The sequence below is a fragment of the Oryctolagus cuniculus genome, chromosome 2 (assembly GCF_964237555.1).
Source record: "Oryctolagus cuniculus chromosome 2, mOryCun1.1, whole genome shotgun sequence".
Lineage (NCBI taxonomy): Eukaryota > Metazoa > Chordata > Mammalia > Lagomorpha > Leporidae > Oryctolagus > Oryctolagus cuniculus.
This window is the reverse complement of record NC_091433.1, coordinates 87,811,841-87,836,790: the sequence shown is the minus strand read 5'-3', so window position 1 is coordinate 87,836,790 and position 24,950 is coordinate 87,811,841. Positions and strand designations below refer to the sequence as shown.

The following is a 24,950-nucleotide window of genomic DNA, read 5'->3' as shown; positions in this document are numbered from 1 at the left end:
AGATTTATTTATTTATTTGAAAGACAGAGGTAGAGAGAGCTTCTATCCACTGATTCACTCCCTGGATGGACTAGCCCAAAGCCTGGAGCCTGGAGCCAGGAGCTTCATCCATATCACCCATATGGGTGCAGGGAGTCCAAGGATTTGGGCCATCTTCTGTCGCTTTTCCCAGGCACATTAGCAGGGAGCTGGATGGTTAGTGGAGCAGCCAGGGAGAGCGGGGACAAGGAAGGGAGAGTGGCACTGCGGCATAGCAGGAAGCCACTGCCTGCAACACTGGCATCCCATATGGGCACCAGTTCAAGTCCCGGCTGCTTTGCTTCTGATCCAGCTCCCTGCTAATGGCGCCTGGGAAAGCAGCGGAAGATGGCTCAAGAGGTTGGGCTCCTGCACCCACGTGAGAGATTAAGATCCTGGCTCCTGTCTTTGGTCTATCCCAGTCTCGGCCGTTGCAGTCATTTGGGGAGCAAACCAACGGATGGACGATCTCTCTCTCTCTCTCTCTCTCTCTCTCTCTCTCTCTCTCTCCATAACTCTCATAACTCTGCCTTTCAAATAAAATAAATCTTACAGAAACAAAAGTCGAGCAGTGAGGGCTTTTAATGGTGCCCATATGGGATGCCAGCGTCGCAGGCAGTAGTTTTACCTGCTAAGCCACAACACTGACTTCCATCTACCTTTGAAATAAATAAATAGAAAAGGCGAGGCCAGGAGCTCGGCCAGTGAGTGCCTACTGCTCCCCAAAAGGCACAAGCTGAACCCACGGCTTCTAGAGGCCACACCAGGCAGCAGCCTTGGTCAAGGCCATCCCGCCCCCAGCACAGCCGGTTGTTCCTCGGCAACATTTCCTGCCTGGGGTTCACGGCCCTCAGAAAACGACCCTTCTAGGACCACTTGTAAGAGTCATCCCCACACACACTGCTGCTCTGGCCAGAAGGGGCCCTTGAAGTCCCAGTCACCTGACCTCTGTAACACTGTCCCCAGAGCCACTCCCTCGCAGGGCCTGGCTTCGGCATCACTTCCAGGAAGCTCCTCCTGCAGAGACTTAGCACACGCACAGCTACTCACTGGGAACCAGCCTCACACTGTCTCACACGCACGCCTCTTCTGACGGGCAGATCCTGAAAGTCCGTCAGGCAGGCAGCTTGCCTCCTGCCTGCGTCTCCCATGACAGCCCACACACAGGGACCACCCGACAAAGAGCAAGTGCACCTGGACCCAAAACACGGCACAGTGGCCAAGGCTTCGGCTCCTCCCTTTGCCTCTGTACATGGAACTGGGCCCTGGGGGGGAGGGTGACGGGGTCACAAGGCCAGGGGCTGATGGCCTCGTGGGAGCAGCTGAGCTCAAACCCTGCCCCACGGGTCACTGACTGGCTTCTCGTGGGGCAGTCTGGTCAGCTGTAAAAGGAAGCTAACGGGCACTCTACTTACCCACAGAGCCAGCGTGAGAACCAAAGGAGAGGAGAATGTACAGGGAGGGCTCTATACACAGGGCAGCTGGTGTTGGTCACCGCTTAGGGTTGAAAAGAGCTCAGACAGGGCCCGACTCTCGGCCCCTACAGTGAAGGTGGCTTTTATTGCTTCTCGTGGGGGAAGGAAGGGGAGAGGAGCTTCCCCAGGCACCCCCAACCTGAGGAAGGGGAGGGTGCACCCCCAGAGGGCTGGAAGAGCCAGACATCCTTCAGAAAGGGCTCCCTTGAGGTCCGCGTCCAGGTCCAGGCTGCAGGGTGTGCTGGAGCCACCGCCCTTGGCGTGGCAGCTCCCGCACCGACAGAGGCACACGGAGGTATGTGCTGGTGGTGACAGAGAGGAAGGGAGGCGGGTGCCCTGAGTAGGGGAGCAGAGGGCCGGAGTGGGGGCCAGTCCCACCCCGACGCCTGCCCCAGTTCAGTTAACTTTCCTAAGGCCTGGCTGGTGTGACTCTTCACCCAGAAGGGTCTCAGGGGCCCGGGGCGTTGCTCGCTAGACGGCTGGTCCTTTAAATGTCCATCTCAAACTGTGACTCTTCACCTGGGGAGACATAAGGGCAGGAGACCAGGTTAAGTGACCGGCACGCGGCCAGACTGACACGTCAGAGGCCAGCCAGAGGCCCCCTCTTTCCTGTCCGTCATTCCTGCAAGCGGAGCAGTGGCCGGGTGTGTGTTGCCGGCAAGAGAAGAGGACGCGCGGGACCAGGCTAGCGATTCTTGGCCACACAGGCCGGCAGCGTGCATGCTGTCTTCCCCAGTCCCCCCCCCCCCCCAAAGAAGAGAGAGCAACTGCTTCCCCGCCCTGCATGGGGAAAACCCCCAAGTGACAGTCCTGGATCTTCAGTCATTTTTATTATTTTAGTAAGAGTGAATGAATGGCTACTCAGGGCTTCATAAAAAGCAACCTCATCAAAAAGTATTCCTAAAAAATCAACCCCCTCAGAGCACGCAGCCCACATTTCCGGCTTGGAAAATGGTTCCCCTAACCTACTAGGCAAGCATCCAGCTACGCGGGCGGAGCTGGCCCCACGCAACAGCAGTCATCTTGGCTGATTCAGCCCCTCCCTGCCTCCCCTCCTTGTCTCTCTGCTGCGACATAATCCAAGCGTTCCATGCTGCATAAGGCCTTCTTCCTCTTGTTGTGGAATGCCGGGCAGGGCCCAAGTTTCTACGAGCAAGCTGCCTGCCACGGCCCCCAGTAGGGAGACGGCTGGCCTTTCTTTCTGGTTGGGCTTAGTGCGAAATCTGGAGGCCCAAGGGCAGGAGCAGCCTGGGCTGCTTCACAGCCAATTAAGCGGAATGAAAATGGTGTGGAACTCTAGGAACTGCAGGGGCGGGGCGGGGCAGAGCACAGGGTACAAGCAGGGGTGAAGGCCAGTCGGCTGCACAGCGCCATGGAGGCAGAAGGTGGGTGGAGGTGCTGCCTTAGGCATCACGTCCCCCTGCTCTCTGCACCCATCCAAATCCACCTCCTGTCCCACGGCTCAAAGGCAAGGCGACGGCTGCCTGTCTTGGGACACCGGGTTCCCAAAGATAACCGTGACTCATGTCCAGGGTGACGACTCTGCTGCTGTCAGCAGACCCAGCCCAGCCCGAGGTGGCAGCTGCTTCCTGTCTGGGTGAAGGGTCAGCGGGTCCCAGGCTGACTCCAGGTTCCCGGACGGAAGCGCTTACACGGCACCCTGCCTGCTCCCACGCCCCGGCAAGCTACAGAGCGTGCCGCAAAGAGTGCAGTCACTCACACCTGTGGCCAGGGCGATGGGGGGTGACTTCTGGAAGGACCAGCGACCACATGTCACGCTGCAGAGACACGGGCCACACTGTGCCCGCTTGTCTGCCCCCGGGATCACACCCCAGCAGGAGGCATCCACATGTCTGTCTTACTCCTCGGATGCGTGATATACTAGGAGCCATCTCCCGCCCCGCACACGGCAATGCTTCAGGGACGGCTCCTCACAGGGCACCCGAGGGTGCCAAATCACATATCCTGAGGTTCCTGGGCCCCTTTCACGGGAGCGAGTTGGCTGCAGCAAGAGTGCTACCTCCCCAGCCCCGCCCCACCACTCTGGACTCCGAGGGCAGGCCACAGTCCCCAGCATCTCCCTCCTAGGGACTCAGTCCCCTTCCCCCAAGGGACAGCCTGGCTAAGCCCAGCCACTCACCGCCTGCCCGCTTGTCTTCCGGGCTGTTGCGCAGGTGGCTCTGGCTGGCTTCCGTCGGGGGCTCATCACTGGCAGGGCTGGTGACCCCGGGAATGGTGGGCAGGTCCTTTGGAGGTGTCTGGGCCACTGGTGAGTTCCGACACTCCATCAGGAATTTCCGGTCGTAGATAATCCTGGTGCCTGGCATGGCAAAGGGAGGTTGGTGAAGCCCCTCGGGGGCCCCCTGCCTGCAGCACAGGCAGCCACAGTGACTGTGGTTGACCTTGCAGTTGAGATAAAGGACGCTCATCCTACAATGAGAAGGTCATTCATATTCTTCTTGTCTAATCCCAACTACCCCTAAAGCTGCAGTATGATACTAGTAGTCTCTTTTTTTATTTTTTTAAGATTTATTACTTATTTGAAAGAGAGAGAGAGAGAGGAGAGAGAGAGAGAGAGAGAGAGAGAATCTTCCATCTGCTGCTTCACTCCCCAAATGGCTGCAACAGCCAGTTCTGGGGCACACTGAAGCCAGGAACTCCATCCTGGTCTCTCATGTGGGTGCAGGGGCCCAAGGACTTGGGCCATCTTCTGCTGCCTCCCTAGGTGCATCAGCAGGGAGCTGGATTGGAAGTGGAGCAGTAGGGACTTGAATGGGCACTCTGATGTGGGATGCCAGTGTTGCTAGAAATGGCTTAACCTGCTGTGTCACAACGCCAGTCCCTATAACATTTGCTAACTGTTCTCTTTTCAACAAAGAGCTGGCCTTACGCTCAGAGCCCTCAGCGCAATGCAGTCTACTGTCTGGTGTCATATTTCTCTTTATTATTACCTTCTATTATGGTAAGTGAATCTGGTTTTCTGTATACAGTAGTGGAATCAAGTTTCCTTTTATTTTCATTTTTTCCATTTTGTTTGAGATAGAGAGTGATAGAGAGACAGATGGAGAGATCTTCTATCTGCTGGTTCACTCCCCAAATACCTGCAAGTCAAGGCTGGGCTTGGCTGGGGCCAGGAGTCAGGAAGTCTATCTGGGTCCTCTCAATAGGTGTTGCAAGAACCTAGATGGTCCAAGTCTTTGGGCCCCTGCACCCATGTGGGAGACCTGGAAGAAGCTCCTGGCTCCTGGCTTGGGATCAGTGCAGCTCCGGCCATTGCAGCCAACTGGGGAGTGAACCAGCAGATGGAAGACCTCTCTCTCCTTCTCTTTCTCTGCCTCTCCTTCTCTCTCTGTGTAACTCTTTCAAATAAATAAATAAATCTTTTTTTTTTTTTTGACAGGCAGAGTGGACAGTGAGAGAGAGAGACAGAGAGAAAGGTCTTCCTTTGCCGTTGGTTCACCCTCCAATGGCTGCCGCGGCCGGCGCGCTGCGGCCGGCGCACCGCGCTGATCCGATGGCAGGAGCCAGGAGCCAGGTGCTTCTCCTGGTCTCCCATGGGGTGCAGGGCCCAAGCACCTGGGCCATCCTCCACTGCACTCCCTGGCCACAGCAGAGAGCTGGCCTGGAAGAGGGGCAACCGGGACAGAATCCGGCGCCCCGACCAGGACTAGAACCCGGTGTGCCGGCGCCGCAAGGCGGAGGATTAGCCTACTGAGCCGCGGCGCCGGCCTAAATAAATAAATCTTAAAAAAAAAAAAAAGGACGCTGGGGATGCCCTTCCTTATCCTTCACTCCCTCACTTAAGGACAAGGATGAGTGGCATCTCACCGCTGAGATTCATGGCTCGGTGCTCAACAGTGGCCTCCCCGTAAACCCCCGGAGAGGAGCCGCGCCAGTCAGCCTGTCGCTGCTCGAACAGAGCCGAGCTGCCAAGGAAAGGGGCAGGTTCCTCTGGCCACACAGACCTGGACGCTCACAGTCCACGTTCAAGCAGCCCCACTGGGTGGGCCGTCTGGTGAGGCCAGAGGGGGGGGTGGCGACTGCAGAGCGCGAGCAGAGGAAGGTGGTGTGGCAAACCAGGAAGCAGAGACGGGCGGGACCCCACTCAGGCTTTTATAACCAGCCCCCTCCAGAGAACTCTGTCCTGAGGGCACGCCCCCAGGACCTAAGGACCTCCCCGCCGGGCCCACCTACTAAGCTCCACCACCCTGCCCAGCTGCCACCCTCCTAGTGCCACCCATTTATGACTCTGGGGACCGCACGTCTGCATGGGCTCGGGAGGCAAATCTTGTTGCAACCACAGCAGGAGTCAACTTCAATGTCAAAGACGGGAGTGGGCCGAGGAGGACGTGGGATGTCGCAGGGGCAGAGACAGAGACAGACAGCAACGAGAAGTGTCACCTGCATGACCCACTCCCACTCTTCCCGCCCTGCCCCGGCCGCACCCCATCATCATCACCGGGAAGGTGAGAATCCACTGCTGGGTTCATGAGGTAGGAAGTGGGGTGTACAGGAAAGAATCCAGGCCCGGGCTGCACTTAGAGACAGCGGTGTGACACTGGACAGTACCCCCTGCATCCTCTGCTGGGGGAGAGGGGCTCAGTTTCCTTATCTGTGAAATGGGAGAGATCTTCTCCGCTGGTTCACTCCCCAAATGGTTACAACAGCCAGAGTTGAACGAGGCCGAAGCCAGGAGCCAGGAGCTTCTTCCGGGTCTCCCATGCAGATACAGGGGCCCAAGGACTTGGGCCATCTTTTGCCGCTTTTCCAGGTGCATTAGCAGGGAGCTGGATTGGAAGTGGGGCAGCTGAGATTGGAACCGGTGCTCATATGGGATGCTGGCGCTGTAGACAGCAGCTTTCTCTGCTACACCACAGCGCCAGCCCTAAGCACTTGGCTTTTCAATGACTGGCTTATTTCATTTGGCATCATGTCCTTAAGGGTCATCGATTTTGCTGCCTGGGTCACATTTCCTTCCTTTCCGAGGCTGATAATGTTCGCTGGCAGGGACGGACCACATTTTGTTTATCTTTCCCCTGTCCGTGGACACTTAGGTTGCTTGTACCTGTTGGATATGGTGAGCTATGTGGCTATGATGGACAGTGCACAGATCTCAAGACTCGCTTCCAACTCTCAGGGGTACATATCCAAGCAGTGCATACACACACGCGCACACACACACACACACCCCAATGATTTTTAAATCATTACTGGTACTAATAAAACCTACAAACTAGACGTCAGCAGAGGTGGTAGCCAGGACCACCCCCACCCACCCACACACACACATGGGAGTGTTGCAGCTGCGGGCGGTGAACAGTGGCGTTTACCAAGTCAGGGGACACAGGAGGAGGGGAAGTGACCACGAAGCCACCTGATGGAGTTGGGGCAGCGAGGAGCCAGAGGCGGAGGCCACACGGGGACGTGCACTTTTGGTGGAAGCTGCCACTGCCTTTTACCGAGTCTGTCTCCCATCATCCACGGGCTCCACCGCGACTCAACTTCACTTAACAGTGAGCAACAGTGACCTGCAGACTCCCGAAGCCTCCTGCAAATGAGGCAAAAACTACACAGCCCTGCGTTGTCAAAAATGCGAACCAGGGACTGGCGTTGGTGGAGCAGAGGGTTAAGCTGCCTCACATCAAAGCGCCAGTTCCAGTCCCGACTGCTCTGCTTCCAATCCAGCTCTCTGCGAACGCACCAGGGAAAGCAGCAGACGATGGTCCAAGCGCCTGGGCCCCTGCCACCCACGTGGGAGACCCAGATGGAGTTCCTGGCTCCTGGATGTGGCCTGAACCAGTCCTGGCTGTTGCTGCCATTTGGGGAGTGAACCAGTGAATGGAAGATTTTTCTCTCGGTCACTCTGCCTTTTAAATGAACAAATGATTTTTTTTTTTTAATGAGAACTTTGGCTGAAATTGCTGGAAGTGGAAGCTCAAAGGTTGCTGGTCAGGCATGGTCCCCCCGACCCCCACCCCTGACCTGCTGCATATGTGTACATCAGAGTCTGTGACAGAGGTGGTGTCACATGGGGGGGCTGTCCCACATAAACTCTGGAACACAGGGCCTGTTTCCTCACCACCTGTCAGAGACCCCTCTCCATCCAGGAAGGGGCCCTAACAAGAAGCAGGTGATTCAGTAATTAGAAGAGGGGCCGGCACTGTGGCATAGTGGGTAAAGCTACCACCTGCAGTGCCAGCATCCCATGTGGGCACTGGTTCAAGTCCCGGCTGCTCCTCTTCCCATCCAGCTCTCTGCTGTGGCCTGGGAAAGTAGAAGATGGCCCAATCCTTGGGCCCCTGCACCCACGTGGGAAAGCCTGGAGGAAGCTCCTGGCTCCTGGCTTCAGATTGGCACAGCTCCAGCCATTGCAGCCAACTGGGGAATGAACCAGCCTCTCCTTCTCTCTGAGTAACTCTGACTTTCAAATAAAATATTTAAAAAAAGAATTAGAGGCATCATGGAAAATGAGGTTGGGGCTGTTAGCAGGAAGTCTCACCACCACCTGGCAGAACCAGGGCGGTGCCAGGAAATTAAGTCACCATGGACCTCCAGAAGGGGGCGCCTCAACCCTGCTCTGCCCTGGGCAGAGAGAACACACAGCCAAAAACTGGACCCCTGGGGCAGGTGGCCCAGCAGGTCAAGCGGCTCCAGTCCAGTTGCTCCAAGTGCTTGGCCCCTGGCCACCCACATGGGAGACAGAATGGAGTTCCAGGCTCCTGGCTTCGGCCTGGCCCTGCTCTGGCCACTACAGTGGCCATGTGGGAAATGAGCCAGAGGATGGAAAATCTCTTTCTCTCTCTCTGTCTTTGTAACTCTGCCTTTCAAATAAATAAATACAGCTTTTAAAGTAAAACAAAACAAAAAGCACTAACTCACATTTACGGTGAAACTTCACAATGCTGACAATAAGGAGAAAAACCCTCAAATCTTCCAGACAGTGTGGGCATACAACAGGTATAGGTACCTATGGGGGGGGTACTTTAAAAAGTTCACAGAGAAGTGGAATTTATAAAGCAATACAAACACCCCTTATAAGAGACCTAGTTTCTTCACCTATGAAACCAGAGTGTTGTGCTCAGCTCATTCCAACTATTTTTAAAGCACCTCTGATGTGCCATCTATTTTTAGGACCTGCCTGTTGGCAGGTGCCTCTCATGCAAATAGCACGGGGCTGGAGGCAAAAGCTGCGGGGCCAGCGCCGGGCTCATCACATAGCCAGTCCCTCAATTCCGAGGGAGAGCTTCAGCCCTTAGTCACAGGAGCTGGGTAATAACAAAACAGCCTCACCGTGAATGTTAACTACAGGAACGAACAAATGTCAAGAGTCTCTCCCAGGGGCCAGCGCTGTGGCGCAGTAGGTTAATCCTCCCCCTGCAGTGCCGGCATCCCATATGGGCGCTGGTTCGAGACCCAGCTGCTCCACCTCCGATCCAGCTCTCTGCCGTGGCCTGGGAAAGCAGTAGAAGATGGCCCAGGTCCTTGGGACACTACACCCACATGGGAGACCCGGAAGAAGCTCCTGGCTCCTGGCTTCGGATCAGCTCAGTGCCAGCCACTGTGGCCATCTGGGGAGTGAACCAGCGGATGAAGACCTCTCTCTCTCTGTAACTCTTTCAAATAAATAAATAAATCTTTAAAAAAAATTCTACAAAACTGCTACTAAAAAGACAACCATGCAGCAGAGCACATACAACTCCAGAAAAAAATAAAATCAGGGGCTGGGCCAGGCCGGGCTGGGAACAGGCAGGCCCCCGGAGGCCGAAACACACAGATCTGTGCCTTCTCCCACGTGATGACGCGACGTGGCCGGAATGGAATTAAAAGGGAAACACTCTGTTGCAGAAGACTTTGAAATCCACACTTTTTTTTTCCATGATGCACATTTTCCACAAACTTTGGAAGACCCCTCCCCATGGTTTTCAAAAGTTTCTACACCAAAATACTCTTCTAGTGCCATTGTCCGCGAGCTTCTTAGAAGCGTGCTGGTATTGCATGAACGCGCGTAGGTCCCCAGGCGAGGCGGACACAGACGCCACCCTGCTCACAGCCGACACGCAAGGCCTTAGGTCCCCCTCCGACAGGACACACTGTCCCACCCACTGTGCAGATGAAGAACTGAGGCCCGCGGGCTCACACCCCCACTGTCTGACATGAGCCAGGCCGACTGGGCCACCACCCGCCCACCCGAGGGGTCCGACGTCTGGCAGACCCCCCAGCGCCTGTCCAGGACAGCATGTCCCCCGAGGGAGACCAGACGCCTGCTTCTCTGCTTCCCTACTGTTGCAGCCATTGTAAACTGAGCCCTGCGCGTCCCTCCCTCGGCCCTGGCCCGCCCCCTGGCAGGGGCATTCTTCCCCTGATGAGGGACTGGGGCGGGGACTTAGCCAGAGTACAAGGATGGAATTCCTAGAACTGCTGTCTGCGTTCCAGGCACAGGAATTTCACAACAGGGTCAGGGGGAGGGGTGAGCACTGTGCTCACTCAGCTCCTGCACAAGCCAGCAGCCTGCAGTAAAATACTCCAGGACTGTTAAAAAAAAAAATCAAGCTCTGTGTCAACCTAGAGGCACATACTGGGGCAGCCTGGGTCTACCAGGGCGGCCCCTACTCTCTCCGGTCCTGCCACACACGCACGCACACACGGGCATACACACGCGCGCGCACACGCAGGCCACTTGGCAAGCAGGAAGCACCTGCTTGGCCCGGGATTCTTCTGTACCCCCAACCCCGGGAACTCTCCACAGAGCCAAGCCCCTGATGTTTTTCTGCAGGGCCGGGAGGCTTCCGAAGCCACCTGTTGCCAGCCGGGGACAACCAGGCAGTGAGAGTTGCATTTAGAAACTGAGGCCTGCAAGCTCTCCCTCCTGGCTGGCCCCTCCCTCAGAGGCCCTCATGTGTGAAGGACAGGCCAAGGACAAGGCTTTTACAGGGAACTCCTGATCCTACAGGGCTGGCCAAGCTCCCTCTCCAACCCCCAGACACGCCAATGTGCTCCCGCCCGTGAGGGAGAGACCACCCCTGAACTCTGGGGGTCCACTCTCCGAAACGCCCACAAAAAAGTGCCACTTGCTGTCCCCGTGGGAAAGGGGAGTGGCCTGGCTACGGGCTGAACTGCACCCCCCCCCCTTAAGTCTTCTGTCATGGCCCTGGTCCCCCGATATGACACCATGTGCCTGTATTTGGAGATAGGCCTTGAAGGGGGAGAGAGGGGCGATCATGTTTAAATAAAAGGGGGGGCCCTTTTTTTTCTTTTTAAAGTTTATTTGAAAGGCAGAGTGACAGAGGGAAGGAGAGAGAGAGAGAATCTTCTACCTGCTGGTCCATGCCTCAGATGGCTGAGATAGCCAGGGCTGGGCCAGGCTGAAGCCAGGAGCCTGGGACTCCATCTGGGTTTCCAATGTGGGTGCAGGGGCCGGGGACTCCCACCATCTTCCTCTGCTGCTTTCCCAGGCGCAGCCACAGGGAGCTGGATCGGAAGTGGGGCAGCCGGGAGTGGAGCCTGCGCTCGTGTGAGATGTCCGTGTTGCCACAGTGCTGGTCCCTGGGAGGGGACCCAGATCCAACCTGACTGATATCTCAGGAAGAGGAGGTCTGAACAGACAGAAGACTGTGTGCACACAGGGAGAAAGTGGCTGCCGACCAGGCAGGGAGGGGCCTCAAAAGAACCCAGTCCTGCTGCACTTTGATCTTGGACCCCAGAACCAAGAACATACATTGGGTGGTTTAAGCACCCGTGTTTGTTATTTTGTTCTGGAAGCCACAGCAGTCTCATGCAGGCCCATTTCCCCCTTCTTTCTTAAGAGTAGAAGAGAGGGGGCTGGTGCTGTGGCGTAGCAGGTAAAGCCACTGCCTGCAGTGCCGGCATCCCATATGGGCGCCGGTTCGAGACCTGGCTGCTCCACTTCCAATCCAACTCTCTGCTATGGCCTGGGAAAGCAGTAGAAGATGGCCCAGGTCCTTGGGACACTGCACCCACATGGGAGACTCGGAAGAAGCTCCTGGCTCTTGGCTTCGGATCAGTGCAGCTCTGGCCATTGCGGCCATCTGGGGAGTGGACCAGTGAATGGAAGGCCTCTCTCTAGCTCTGCCTATCAAATAAATAAATGAATCTTAAAGAAAAGCTTGGCTCCATCAAGGACATGACTGTCCTTGGGAATGCTGAGTGGGGCGGGGCTGGCGTGGGCTCCCCTGAAGCCCAGCCTGGAGAGAGGTACAGCGCAAAGCGGAATGTTGTTTCCCCCAAGTTCCAAAACTTGGTGGAAAACAAAACTAAAAGTTTATTTTGGTGCAAGAAATTTTCAAAATCCATTGTAAGCTTTTTCATAATATGCATTTCCACGAACGTTTCAAAGATCCCGTATATGCATGGACTTCAGAAAGCTGCTTCTTCCCATTTTCCACGAGCTCTTTTAAGTGCCGTGGTCCTCACTGCCCAGTGGCCTGGCATCCTGGCCATCTGCGTGCAGACTGCCATGGAGCTCTGACCCAGTCCTTTCGGGAAGGTTCTCCTCTATCCCAAAGCCCCCAGCTGACTCACACACCTGCGATTCCCGTCTGCTTCCGCACCTGCTCCTGGCCCAGCTGGTGGCCAACTGCCCTCAAAGGGCTAGTCTCTGTGGGCTGGCCCGTTTCGGGGGCAGCCTGCTAACTCTGCCCATGGCCGGGTGCTCAGGCAGTCTCTCTTTTATTTTTTTTTTATTTATTTTTTTACAGGCAGAGTGGACAGTGAGAGAGAGACAGAGAGAAAGGTCTTCCTTTGCCATTGGTTCACTCTCCAATGGCCGCCACGCCGGCACGCTGCGGCCGGCACACCGCGCTGATCTGAAGGCAGGAGCCAGGTGCTTCTCTTGGTCTCCCATGGGGTGCAGGGCCCAAGCACTTGGGCCATCCTCCACTGCACTCCCGGGCCACAGCAGAGAGCTGGATTGGAAGAGGGGCAACCGGGACAGAATCCGGCGCCCCAACTGGGACTAGAACCCGGTGTGCCGGCGCCGCAAGGCAGAGGATTAGCCTATTGAGCCGCGGTGCTGGCCTTCAGGCAGTCTCTCTTAAGGGCCGTTATTCCCTCACCCCCCTGGAATCTGGGCTGGCCCCAACACTGTGCTCTGAACGATAGACTGCTTAGTAAGCGATGAGATGGGGCTTCCAAGCCCAAGCTTTAGGCAACCTTGGAAACTGCCGTGTAAATGAGCTGGCTGGGGCTTCTCTAGGGCCCTAGGAACGCCCCTGCTACGTGGGTGGGGCCACTCAGACCTTCCAGCCCCAGGGGGACCCAGCTGCTGACTCTCCGCAGACATATGAATCAGCACAGGCACGATGGGCCAAGAATGCTCAACCAGCCCTGAGAACAGAGGGAAATAAACTCTCGTTTAGGTTCCTGAGTTTGGGGATGGCCTGTGATATAGCAGTAAGTAACCCATCCAGCCCACTGCACTAAGTCCCAGGAGCTGCTGCGAAGCCCCGACACTCTGGGTCTCCTAGCTGAGCGCTCTCTCTCTCTCTTTTTTTTTTTTTTTAAGATTTATTTTATTTATTTGAAAGGCAGAGATACAGAAAGGCAAGGAGAAAGAGATCTTCCGTTTGCTAGCTCATTCTCCAAATGGTTGCAACAGCTGGGGTTGGGCCAGACCGAAGCCAGGAGCCTGCAACTCTATCTGGGTCTCCCATATGGGTGCAAGGGCCCAAGTACTTGGGCTATCCTCTGGTGCTTTCCCAAGTCCATTAGCAGGGAGCTGGATAGGAAGTGGAGCACCCATATGGATGCCAGCAGTGCAGAAAGAGGCTTAACCTTCTACACCACAGTGCAAGCCCTAGCTGACCTCTCTCCGTGGGATTACAAGGACCCTCTCTTGGGACAGGCCCCTAAGGAGTAACAGGTTAAGCCGCGTCCTATATGGGCGCCGGTTCAAGTCCCAGCTGCTCCACTTCTGGTCCAGCTCTCTGCTATGGCCTGGGAAAGCAGTAGAAGATGGCTCAAGTGCTTGGGCCTCTGCACCAATGTGGGAGACCCAGATGGAGCTACTGGCTCCAGGCTTCGGATCGGCCCAGCTCTGGCAGTTGCGGCCTCTCGGGGAGTAAACCAGCGAATGGAAGACCTCTCTCTGTAACTTTGCCTTTCAAAGAAAAATCTTCTTCTTCTTCTTCTTCTTCTTCTTTTTTTTTTTTTTTCAAAAAAAGGACTCTTTCTTTCATGCCCTTAAGTACCCAAATGGCAACAGGCAGAAGTTACCTATTCCTGGGGCAGGTGTTTGCAGCTGTAGTGAAGCTGCTGCCCACACCTGAGTGCCTGGCTGGAGTCCCAGCTACCTGTACTTGACCCAGCTTCGCTTCGCTTCTTTTCTTTTTCTTTCTTCCTTTTTTTCTTTTCTTTTCTTTTGAAAGATTTATTTACTTCAAAGCAGAGTTACAGAGAGGCAGAGGCAGAGAGAGGTCTTCCATCCGCTGGTTCACTCTCCAAACAGCCACAACAGCCAGAGCTGGGTCGATCTGAAGCCAGAGCCAGGAGCTTCTTCCTGGTCTGCCATGTTGGTGCAGGAGCCCAAGGACGTGGGCCATCTTCTACTGCTTTCCTAGGCCACAGCAGAGAGCTGGATTGGAAGTGGAGCAGCCGGGAATCGAACCGGCGCCCATACAGGATGCCAGCACCACAGGCAGAGGATTAACCTACTGCACCACAGTGCCAGCCCACCAGCTTCTTGCTAATGCACACTGTGGGGGCAGCAGGTGATGGCTCCAGGAGTTGGGTCCCTGCCACCAGGAGTCCCAGGTCCCTGGACTCAGCCTGACACAGCCTTGGCTGTTCTGAGCATCTGGGAAGTGAACCAGCAGATGGAAGGTCTCTGTCTCTCTGCCTTTCAAATAAGATGAAAGGAAAAAGGGGAGGGGGGCACTGGCATTGTGGTGTAGTGGGTGCCTCAACACCAGCATCCCCTATGGGTACTGGTTAGAGACCTGGCTGCTCCACTTCTGATCTAGCGCCTGACTAATGTGCCTGGGAAAACACAGAGGATGGCCAGCATGCCTGGGCCCTGGCACCCAGGTGGGAGACCCGGAAGAAGCTCGAGACTCCAGGCTTGGGCCTGGCACAAACTTGGCCATTGTGGCCATTTGGGGAGTGAACCAGCAAGTGGAAGATCTCTCTCTCTCTCTCTCTCTCTCTCTCTCTCTCTCTCTCTCTCTCCCTCTCTTCCCTCCTCAATAACACTGAGAAAAGTAACCTCAGTATACCTGCCATTTTCAATACTAGGATTAACGCAGTATCAGTAATACTGGGAGAAAGGGGACAAACTGAGATCCACACCTGTCACCTGCAACTGAAAGGACAGGAAAGAAACGTCCAACATTCTCTCTCGGCCAGCTGAGACCCAGGCCTGAGAGCAGAGAAACTAGGAGCTTACCCCAGCGTGCTTCCCAGCTCGTCCCCTCCTGACGCAGGTGTGGGAAGGAGCCACAGGTGAGTCAGACCCACTGTGAAGGCACCTCCCGAGAGGCCCAGGCAACGGGCAGTAAACAAACACGTGGACTCAGCCATCGGGGATCAGAGGGGGAGAGCGCTGGCAGTGGCGCCAGTGTTGAGACCAGAAAGCAACACGGTGTGCGTTGTCTGCTTAAACATCCAAGAATTCACATCCGAAATAAGCATCTCTCTCGGGAAACTATCACCTGCGGCAGTAATCAATTTTCTTATTTTTCCTTTTAAGATTTATTTACTTATTTGCAAAGTTACAGTGAGAGAGAGAGAGAGAGGTCTTCCATCACTGGTTCACTCTCCAAATGGCCACAACAGCCAGAGCTGGGCTGATTCAAAACCAGGAGCCAGGAGCTTCTTCCAGGTCTCCCATGCAGGTGCAGGGGCCCAAGGACTTGGGCCATCCTCCACTGCTTTCCCAGGCCACAGCAGAGAGCTGGATGGGAAGTGGAGCAGCCAGGATCAGAACCACTGCCGCAGGCAGAGATTAGCTTGCTACACCACGGCGCCGGCCCCTAGCTATGCCCTCCTGACTATTCTAGAACAAGGTCAAGTGAAGCCCACAGGAGGAAACGCCTCACTCCTCCCGGTCCTACTGCGCCACAGTGCCGGCCCCTGTAACTCTTTCAGATTAATAAAATAAATCTTAATAAAAAAAATAGCAAAGTGTACAATGTGATGGGCTGACATCACATTGTGGCATGATTACTATGATCATCGTGTGTGTGTGTGTGTGTTGAGGGCTTTGGACAAACCACTGGGAGCTAGTAGAAATGCAAACTTTTCCAGCATTGTGTAGTAGCCTGCACCAGTTCTAGTCCCAGGTGCTCCAATTCTGATCCAGCTCCCTGCTGACGCTCCTGGGAAAGCAGCGGAAGACGGCCTCAGTGCTTGGACCCCTGCACCCATGTGGGAGACCCAGATGGAGCTCCTGGCTCCTGGCCTCAGCCTGGCCCAGCCCTGGATGTTGTGGTCATTTAGGGAGTGAACCAGTAGATGAAAGATCTGCCAGTCTGCCTTTCAAAGTAAATAATCTTTAAAATAAAGAAATGAGGTCCCCAGTCATGGGAAGAGGGGGTTTCAGGATTTTGCTAAAATCTATTCTCTTAGCTAATTTCCAGCAAACCATACAATATCATTAACCATCGTCGCCACACCGTAACTTACTCCCACAGAACTGATTCGTCTTGTAACTGCAAGCTTGCACCCTTCTGCCAACATCTGGACCTCCCGGCCCCCAGCCTAGCACCCACCGTTCTACTCCCTTGATGCTTATGCTTTTATCTGGGGTGTCTCCATCTTCCTAACAAGCAACCAAGCCTTCAAGGTCAAACTGTCTTTCAAGTCCAGACACAGCAAATCCTTCAAAATAAGATTGGCTTCTTGTCTGCTTTGATTGGTTTATGATGCATATTATGTGATGAAATATCACACTGAACCCCATAAAATGTATAAGGATTACACGCTAATCAAAAAAATTTTAAGAATCCAGCTTTACTAACAGTGGGTTGGCCGGTGCCGCGGCTCAATAGGCTAATCCTCGGCCTTGCGGCGCCGGCACACCGGGTTCCAGTCCCGGTCAAGGCGCCAGATTCTGTCCCGGTTGCCCCTCTTCCAGGCCAGCTCTCTGCTGTGGCCCGGGAGTGCAGTGGAGGATGGCCCACGTCCCTGGGGCCCTGCACCCACGTGGGAGACCAGGATGGAGCTCAGGGCTCCTGTCTTCAGCCTGGCCCAGGCCTGGCCGTTATGTCCACCTGGGGAGTGAACCAACACATGGAAGATCCTGCTCTTTTTCTCTTGTACTATCACTCTTTCAAACAAATAAATTTGAATAAAAGTTTGTGGATTGCTTCTTGGCCTTTTGGCTAAGATTAAGTGCAAAAAATGTTTGTGGGGGCCAGCATGGTGCCACAGTAGGTTAATCCTCCACCTCCAGCACCAGCATCCCATATGGGCACCAGTTCTAGTCCTGGCTGCTCCTCTTCCAATCTAGTTCTCTGTTAAGGCCTGGGAAAGCAGTAGAAGATGGCCCATGGCCTTGGGCCCCTGCACACACATGGGAGATCTGGAAGAAGCTCCTGGCTCCAGATCAGCTCAGCTCCAGCTGTTGCGGCCATTTGGGGAATGAATCAGCGGATGGAAGACTTCTCTCTCTGTCTTTCCCTCTCACTGTCTAATTCTACCTCTCAAATAAATAAGTAAAATCTTAAAAAAAAAAAAGTTGGTAGAAAACTTGAATTCAAAGTTTAGGGGCTGGCGTTGTGGCACAGTGGGTTAAGCCACTGCTTGTAACACCAGGATCCCATCTGAGCATCAGTTCCAGTCCTAGCTACTCAATTTTTCTTTTTCAAAAACATTTATTTATTTATTCAAAAGAGTTACAGCGAGAGAGGGAGAGACAGACAAAGAGGGGAAGAGAGATCTTCCATCCGCTGGTCCTTCCCCAAAAGGCCCAGGAGCCATAGCTGGGCAGATCTGAATCCAGAAGCAGGAACCAGGAGCTTCATCTGGGTAGGGGCTCAAGCACCCTCCACTCCTATCCGGGGTGCATTAGCAGAGAGCTGGATCAGAAGTAGACCACGGAGCTGGCGCTGTGGCGTAGAGGGTAAAGCCGCCGCCTGCAGTGCCGGCATCCCATATGGGTACTGATTCAAGTCCTGGCTGCTCCACTTCCTATCTGGCTCTCTGCTGTGGCCTGGGAAAGCAGTGGAAGATGGCCCAGGTCCTTGGGCCCCTGCACCCGCATGGGAGACCCAGAAGAAGCTCCTGGCTCCTGGCTTCAGATCAGCATAGCTCCGGCCATTGCGGCCATCTGGGGAGTGAACCAGAGGATGGAAGACCCCTCTCTCCCTCTCTCTCTCTCTGCCTCTGTCTTTCTGTCTTTCAAATAAATAAATAAATCTTTTTTTTTTTTTTAAAAAGTGGAGCAGCCAGGACTCCAACCAGTGCCCAGATGGGATGCTGGCACTGCAGACAGCAGCCTAATCCATACACCACGGTGCAGGAATCTCTCTTTTTTTTTTTTTATAAAGACTTATTTATTTATTTATTTGAGAAGTGTATTTACACACAGAGGGAGAAACAGAAAGGTCTTCCATCCACTGCTTCACTCCCCAAATGGCCACAGTGGCCAGCACCTTGCCGATCCAAAGCCAGGAGCCAGGAGCTTCTTCTGGGTCTCCCACGTTGGTGCAGGGGCCCAAGTTTTCCCAGGTCATAAGCGGAGAGCTTTGGAAGACGGCAGCTGGGACACGAACTGGCGCCATATGGGATGCCAGCACCACGTGGGAGGCTTAGTCTAATACTACAAATAGTGCCGGCCCCAGTCAAAATCTTTAATGAGGACCATGGATGCCCCTCAAAGGGGAGCTCAGCTCAGGACCCAGTCCAGCTTCCTCACTGCCTTACCGTCCTTAATGATGTCCCCTCTGTGTGGCTGAGGTCTCAGGACACGGCTGTGCCCTGGTGGTGGTGCCCAGCCACCTTTCCCTCTCCCCAGCACCGTCTGTTCCAAAGCCAAAGACTCGGGAGGTGCTCCAAAGTAAGCTTTGTGGGCACAGGCCTTGTTTGCCTAACCAAACAGGGTGCCATTACCACCTGCCGCCCTACCTGCTCACCTCTGGTTCCCCTTTATCCAGGCACAGGGCTGAGGGAGGACTATCACCCACGCAACCCCGCTAAGGCTTTGGGCTCAAACACGCCACATGAAGCTGGGAATTTGGATTCTGATGGGAAAGGGACAGAAGAAATCCTCTGACTCATTCAAAGGTTCTGCTGTTTCTTTGTCAACATTCTTAGTTACTTAAAAGGCAAGAGACAGAGGAAAAGGTCCCCCAACCACTGGCTCAGTCCCTAAATGCCCACCCACCACAGACAGAGCTGCGCCAGGCTGAAGCCAGGAGCCAGGAACCAGGAACCAGGAACTTAATTCAGGCCTCCCATGTGGATGGCAGGGAGCCAGCCCCTTGATCCATTACCTGCTGCTTCCCAGGGTGGCCCACAGCAGGAAGCTAGCATGGAGAGTAGGGTGAGGACGTGAACCCAGGGATGGCTTAAGCTAACGTGAACCCAGGGATGGCTTAAGCTAACTGCTGCTTCCTTCCTCCAGGGACAAACATGGTGGCCACTCGCTGCAGCAGCCACTGTAACAGCTGCTCACCAGGAGCCGACAGGTAAGCGGCAGGTAAGGTAGCCAGGCACCCATGAAGACACTCCACCGAAAGCCTGGCTCACCCTGGGGATGGTGTTGGGACACAGTGGCTTAAGCCTGCAACGCTGGCATCTCCTATCAGAACACCAGTTTCAGCCCCAGCTACTCTGCTTCCGACCCAGCTTCCTGCTAGTGAGCCTGGAAAGAGCAGATGCTTGGCTCAAGTGTGGGGTCCCTACATCGGCATAGGAGACCTGGATGGGTTTCCAGGCTCTTGGCTTTGGCCTGGCCCAGTTCAGGTTAATTCGGGCATTCTGGGAGTGAACTAGCAGATGGAAGATCTTTCTCTCTGTCACTCTGCCTTTCAAATAAAAGGAAAACAAATTATGTGTGTGTGCATGCGCACGTGTTTGTGTGTGTGTATAGTAAGCCTGGCTCTCCAGCCTGATGCCCAGTCCAACCTCACGGGTTACCTGGAGAGAACCATCACTTTTCCACGAGTCCCCAGGGATGTGAAGAGGGGAGGGGAGTTGCACATACCCCACTAACCCTGAGCATCCAGGTGCAGTGGGCCAGTCACTGGGGGCTGCTTAGAAATGCAGAACCCCAGGCCACCCCAGACCTACCAAGCCTGCAGCCGCACGGAGACGAGGACCCCAGGAAATCCCACCACACTGAGGACTGAGAACCAGTAGCTTGAGGTCCGGCTTCTCCACCCTGGCAAAGGCGCCTGGTGCAGTGCATTCTGGAGGGAAATCCCACAGCTTGCTGTCGGAGGTAGACCAGGCTCACCAACACGGCAGAGGCCGGCCTGGTCTCCCCAGGCTACGGACTAGCAGCTGTGCCTGCCCCACAGATAAGAAGGAACTGGCTTAAGACTCCTGCTAGCTGACTCCCAGGTGGCCTCAAATCCTATGGCACACTCTGAGGCGGAAGCTCCCTTGCCCTCTCTCCTTACTGAAGCCTTGCAAAGGCAGAGGGATTTCTGTGCTGCGCCCACCCCCGCCCACACTTTCCAGTGCAAAGTGAACCCCGAGTGGGAGTGTCCAGTGAACAGCAGCCTTGGCTACAGTTTCCCCTCTGACCCACCCGATCCAGCCACAAAGAGGAGAGAAAAGGGCTTGCCGCAGCTGGGAAGCCCATGTGGCCGCGGGCAGCGAACTCGCGCCCTGGGCCACCGCGCACAGAGCAGGGAGGCGCGGATGGGCACGCACACCCAGGAGCCTCAGCTTTTGCAACAGCCGAGGCCCTGGGCTCTGGCCGCGCTCGCTGGTGGTGGGACAGCTGCTCAGAAAAGCCAGGCTGCGGGCCCCCGCCTCCGGGCCGGGGCCACAGGCTGCGCCCTGTGCGCCGCCAGGGTCCACGGCGCTCGGGATCGGGTCGGGACGCAGCGTGGAAGGCGAGCGGGGCGGCCGGGGGCGCGGCCCGCGCGAGGGTGGGCGGGGAGTGGCGAGCCGCGCAGAGACCCAGCGTTTCATCATGCAAACGGGCGGGGAGGTTTCATCAGCGCCGCGCGCCGGGGCTCCGGAGCGGACAGGGAATGCCTCGCGCCGGGGAGGAGCCCAGGGCTGGCCCCCAGCCGTGCGGGCGCAGCTTCCTCTTCCTCCTCTGCTCCCAGGGAGGTCACACGGCGCCCCCTCCTTCCCCCTGGCAAGGGAACGTGTGGTTCTGCACGGGCCTGGCCGCGGCGCCCGGGACCTCCAAGGCGGGGACACAGGCCCACGTGCCCGGGAGACGCGGCGCCGCGGGGGAGCGCCCTCCGCCCCAGACCCGCCAGAGGGTGCCTCGGGAAGCAGAGGGCCGCGGGTTCCAAAGGAGAGCGCCCCTCCCATCCCACTTGAAACTCCAGGCCAAGCCAGGCCTCCCCTCGGTCTGCGGGCCACTTGACCCCACCCCATCCCAGCTCAGACCTGCCCTGGACTCCCACAGGGGGCAGCACCCCGCAGCATGTGGCAGTCCTGCGGGCGTGTACGTGTGTGTCCGCTCGCCGAGGGCACACTCAGCGGGCTCTCCCGCAAAGTGGGAACCGACCGGGCTGCACCACGCACCCAGGGCGCAGGCAAGGCGCGCTGCCTCCTCCGCGACCCCTCGCAGACTCCCTGAAAGTCCCCTAACCGTGCTTTAGGAGCGGCGCCCGGGGGCCCGGACACCCTGTCCAAGGCGTTGGCTCCCGATTCCGCCTGCTCGGGCCTGGCCGGATCGTCCTCGCCCCCCACGCCCGACCCCCGGCGCCCCCAGCCCTCGCTTACCTCCCGGAGTGGTGCTGAAGAGCGTGCCGCCGGGGGTGGTGCTGTAGTCCCCGGGCGGGAGCTGCACGCCGTCGGCGAGCACCACCCGGCGAGTGGTGGGGATGGCCCGGCTCGGGGTCTGGCTGCAGCCGCTGCCCCCAGACATGGTCTCCCGCGCACTGCCCCGCAACCCTCCCGCCTCCCTCACAAGTCTCCCGCCTAGCTCCGCCCCAGGCCGCCCCTTCCGCCGCCTCGGGTACGCGCCCCTGGGATTTGTAGTCCGCGCAGCACCGCCCCACCCAACCCCGGCCGCCGCCAGCTGCACGTGGGTGCCCCGCCACCCTGGGATTCCGCCGTGGCCACGCGTCCTCCCGCGCGCTGGGGCGCGCGCCCTGGTGTCGGCCGCGCTGGTCTCCAGGGGGCAGAGACGAGGCGGCGCTGCGAGAGGGACCCCGGTGGGCCTGGCACCCTTGGAGACGGCCTGGTTTCCACTTTAAGGCTTCGTGCGTGTGCGCGGGACCCCCCTGCCCCCCGCCCCAGCCTCGCCTCTTGCGTGCCCTCTTTCAGCAGATGAGAAAGTTGGCGTCGTTTGTGCACCGGTCCCGACGTGGTAGGTGCTGGGGCAGCGGCCAACCGTGCACCACTTTTTCCCATGACCCTCCTAACATGTCCTTGTACTTTGGGTACTGCTGGGAAAAGCCGCGGTTGCTTCTGTCTTCCCCGTGAGGCCTCTTTAAGTCGGTGGGCTCAGCACTGCAAGGCCCTGTTTACTGTGTTCCTTCCAGCTAGAGGTAAAAAAAAAAAAAAAAAAAGAAAGATTGGGAGGGGAGCAGATCTGGTCCCATCTTGCTGTGCCTGGCCAGTACACAGGACGGGAAGGGAACTCCTTGTTTGCTTTTATTTATTTATTTATTTTCTAAGATTTATTTACTTAATTGAGAGGCAGAAAGGGAGAGAGATCTTCCATCTGCTGTTTCACTCCCCAAAGGGCCAGAACAGCCAGGAGCCCCATCTTGGACTCCCATGCCCGTGGTAGGGGCCTAAGTACTGGGGACCATCTTCCTCTGCCCTCCCAAGCACACTGGCAGGGAACTAGACCCCTAATGGAGCAGCCAGGACTCGATCCCAAGGTCCGACATGGGACACGGGATGCTGGCATCACAGGCAGCAGCCCAGCCTACCCGAGAGAGCCCAAGAGACTGCATTTATCGTTTTTACATCAGTGGAATGCTCTTATCATTTTAGGCCGGTGGAATTTCTCTGAGTAGCTAAAGGGGCACAGAGACCCAGTTCTTCTTGTATGAAATGCTTCTGAGGATACTGAATAATATCAACAGAAAATTCAGGACGGCCTTGAGCTGGCGCCAGCACGCCCGGGTGTTCTCGGTTCATCCCAACACAGCCCCGCTGAGCTGATCCAGCCTGGGAATGGAGTGCCAAGAGGGGGGTTCCCCAGGAGCAGCTGCCTGGGGCAGGGGGAATTCGAGCCACAAGAGGAGGAGATGGTTCCGGATTCTCTGAGTCACGACTATGGTTCAGGCTCACTTCTGCAGCCTGTGGAGTAACTCAGGAAGAGGGTGGGACAGGAGCAGCCTGGGGTGTGTGTGTGTGTGTGTGTGTAAGATGTATTTGTGTACTTGAAAGGCAGAGTTACAGAGAGGCAGAGGCAGAGAGAGAGAGAAGTCTTCCATCTGCTGGTTCACTCCCCAAATGGTCACAATAGCCGGAGCTAGGCTGATCCGAAGCCAGGAGCCAGGAGCTTCTTCTGGGTCTCCCATGTGGGTGCAGGGGCCCAAGGACTTGGCCCATCTTCCGCTGCTTTTCCAAGGTACATTAGCAGGGAGCTGGATCAGAAGTGGAGCACCTGGGGCTCGAACTGGCACCCATATGAGATGCTGGCACTGAGGGAAGCTTTACCTGCTACGCCACAGCGCCCGCCCTGTGTGTCTGTCTCTCTGTGTGTGTGTATGTATGTTGATCCACGGCATAATTTATTTATTTTGACAGGCAGAGTGGACAGTGAGAGAGAGAGAGAGAGAGAGAGAAAGGTCTTCCTTTTCCATTGGTTCACCCCCCAGTGGCCACTGCGGCCGGCACACTGTGGCTGGCGCACAGCGCTGATCCGAAGGCAGGAGCCACGTGTTTCCTCCTGGTCTCCCATGGGGTACAGGGCCCAAGCACTCGGGCCATCCTCCACTGCACTCCCGGGCCACATCAGAGAGCTGGCCTGGAAGAGGGGCAACCGGGACAGAATCCGGTGCCCCAACTGGGACTAGAACCCGGTGTGCCGGCGCCGCTAGGCGGAGGATTAGCCTAGTGAGCCGCGGCGCCGGCCACGGCACAATGTATTTAATGCTGAAGACATTGATCCTTTGCCCCTGGGAATGCTGCCCGTTAGTGAGTGTGTCCTGCTGTCACATGCCAGCATTCCTCTGTGGCTCTTGTGCCCTCCTCCCTTACGTTAATGGACTGTGACTCCCCGTCTGCACTTCCTGCACTAGATATGGATTCGGCCTTTCTTTGGGACGCTGCCCCCATCCTGGGCAGGTTCGTGGTACCACTGCACGCAGTCTGGTTCACCTTCTCTGACAGGCACCTAGTCCTAGTTTTTCTGGTAGAACGACCAGGAAATTAAAACCAGCCCCAAGCGGTCCTGGAGGGGCCCCGAGCTCTGGGCAAGGGTTTTGTGGTCTTGTTTGTGCTGATCCCGGTCCGTGTGATTGACTCCTGACGCGTGCCCACGCCGTTGGCGGTGGCTCTCCCAGGCTTCCCAGGTCGGTCCCTTCGTCCTCTCTTGGCAATGATGCCGCAAGTCTCCACTCAGCTTTGTTGCTGATAAGCTCAATAGCAGGGCTGTTTCTTGAGTAAGAGCCATTTCTTTTCAATGATAATCTGTTAAGCTCCACTCAGCTAATAATCTGCCCGTTTTCTCTAATGTCTTTTTCTATCGAAGATTTTTTTAAAATTTATTTAAGAGGTAGAGTTACAGACAGAAAGAGAGAAAGAGAAAGGTCTTCCGGCCCCTTTAATGTCTTTTTTTAAAAAGGGCTGTATCAGGGCCGGTGCTGTGTCATAGTGGGTAAAGCCGCTGCCTGCAGTGCCGGCAGTGGCCGCAACGGCTGGAGCTGGGCCGATCTGAAGCCAGGAGCTAGAAACTTCTTCCAGGTCTCCCACGTAGGTGCCAGGACTCGAACCAGAGCCCATTTAGGATGCTGGTATCGCAGCCAGAGGATTAACCTATTGTGCCACAGCACCGGCCCCAGTATAGTGTTTTTTTGTTTGTTTTTTACAGATAGACAGTGAGAGAGACAGAAAGGTCTTCATTCCGTAGGTTCACCCCCCAAATGGCCACATTGGCCAGAGATGCGCCGATCCAGGAGCCAGGAACCAGGTGTTTCCTCCTGGTCTCCCATGCAGTGCAGGGCCCAAGCACTTGGGCCATCCTCCACTGCCTTCCCGGGCCACAGCAGAGAGCTGGAGTGGAAGAGGAGCAACCAGGACTAGAACCTGGAGCCCATATGTGATGCTGGCGCTGCAGGCGGAGGATTAACCAAGTGAGCCACGACATCGGCAGTACGGTGGTCTTGAGCAGAGCCAAGCAAACATTTA

At 56.2% G+C, this 24,950-nt stretch overlaps 1 protein-coding gene across 1 annotated transcript; it reads right to left on the bottom strand.

The window, feature by feature from the left end:
• Positions 1 to 1,549: 1,549 nt before the first annotated feature.
• On the bottom strand, positions 1,550 to 21,590 carry EIF4EBP1 (eukaryotic translation initiation factor 4E binding protein 1). The gene is made up of 3 exons (XM_008274005.4): positions 21,363 to 21,590; positions 3,634 to 3,813; positions 1,550 to 2,012 (listed from the first exon to the last, which is right to left on the bottom strand). Exons 1-3 carry the CDS (start codon positions 21,505 to 21,507, stop codon positions 1,981 to 1,983), a joined length of 357 nt encoding a protein of 118 aa, XP_008272227.2. The 5' UTR covers positions 21,508 to 21,590; the 3' UTR covers positions 1,550 to 1,980.
• Positions 21,591 to 24,950: the final 3,360 nt, after the last annotated feature.

Bases quoted from the DNA above. Each gene is read 5' to 3' on its own strand.
- EIF4EBP1 (XM_008274005.4), bottom strand. From the start codon at position 21,507: ATGTCTGGGGGCAGCGGCTGCAGCCAGACCCCGAGCCGGGCCATCCCC. The intron at 3,814-21,362 runs GTAAGCGAGGGC...TTGCCATGCCAG, and splicing joins CTTCAGCACCACTCCGGGAG to GCACCAGGATTATCTACGAC. The intron at 2,013-3,633 runs GTGAGTGGCTGG...ATGTCTCCCCAG, and splicing joins GGAAGACAAGCGGGCAGGCG to GTGAAGAGTCACAGTTTGAG.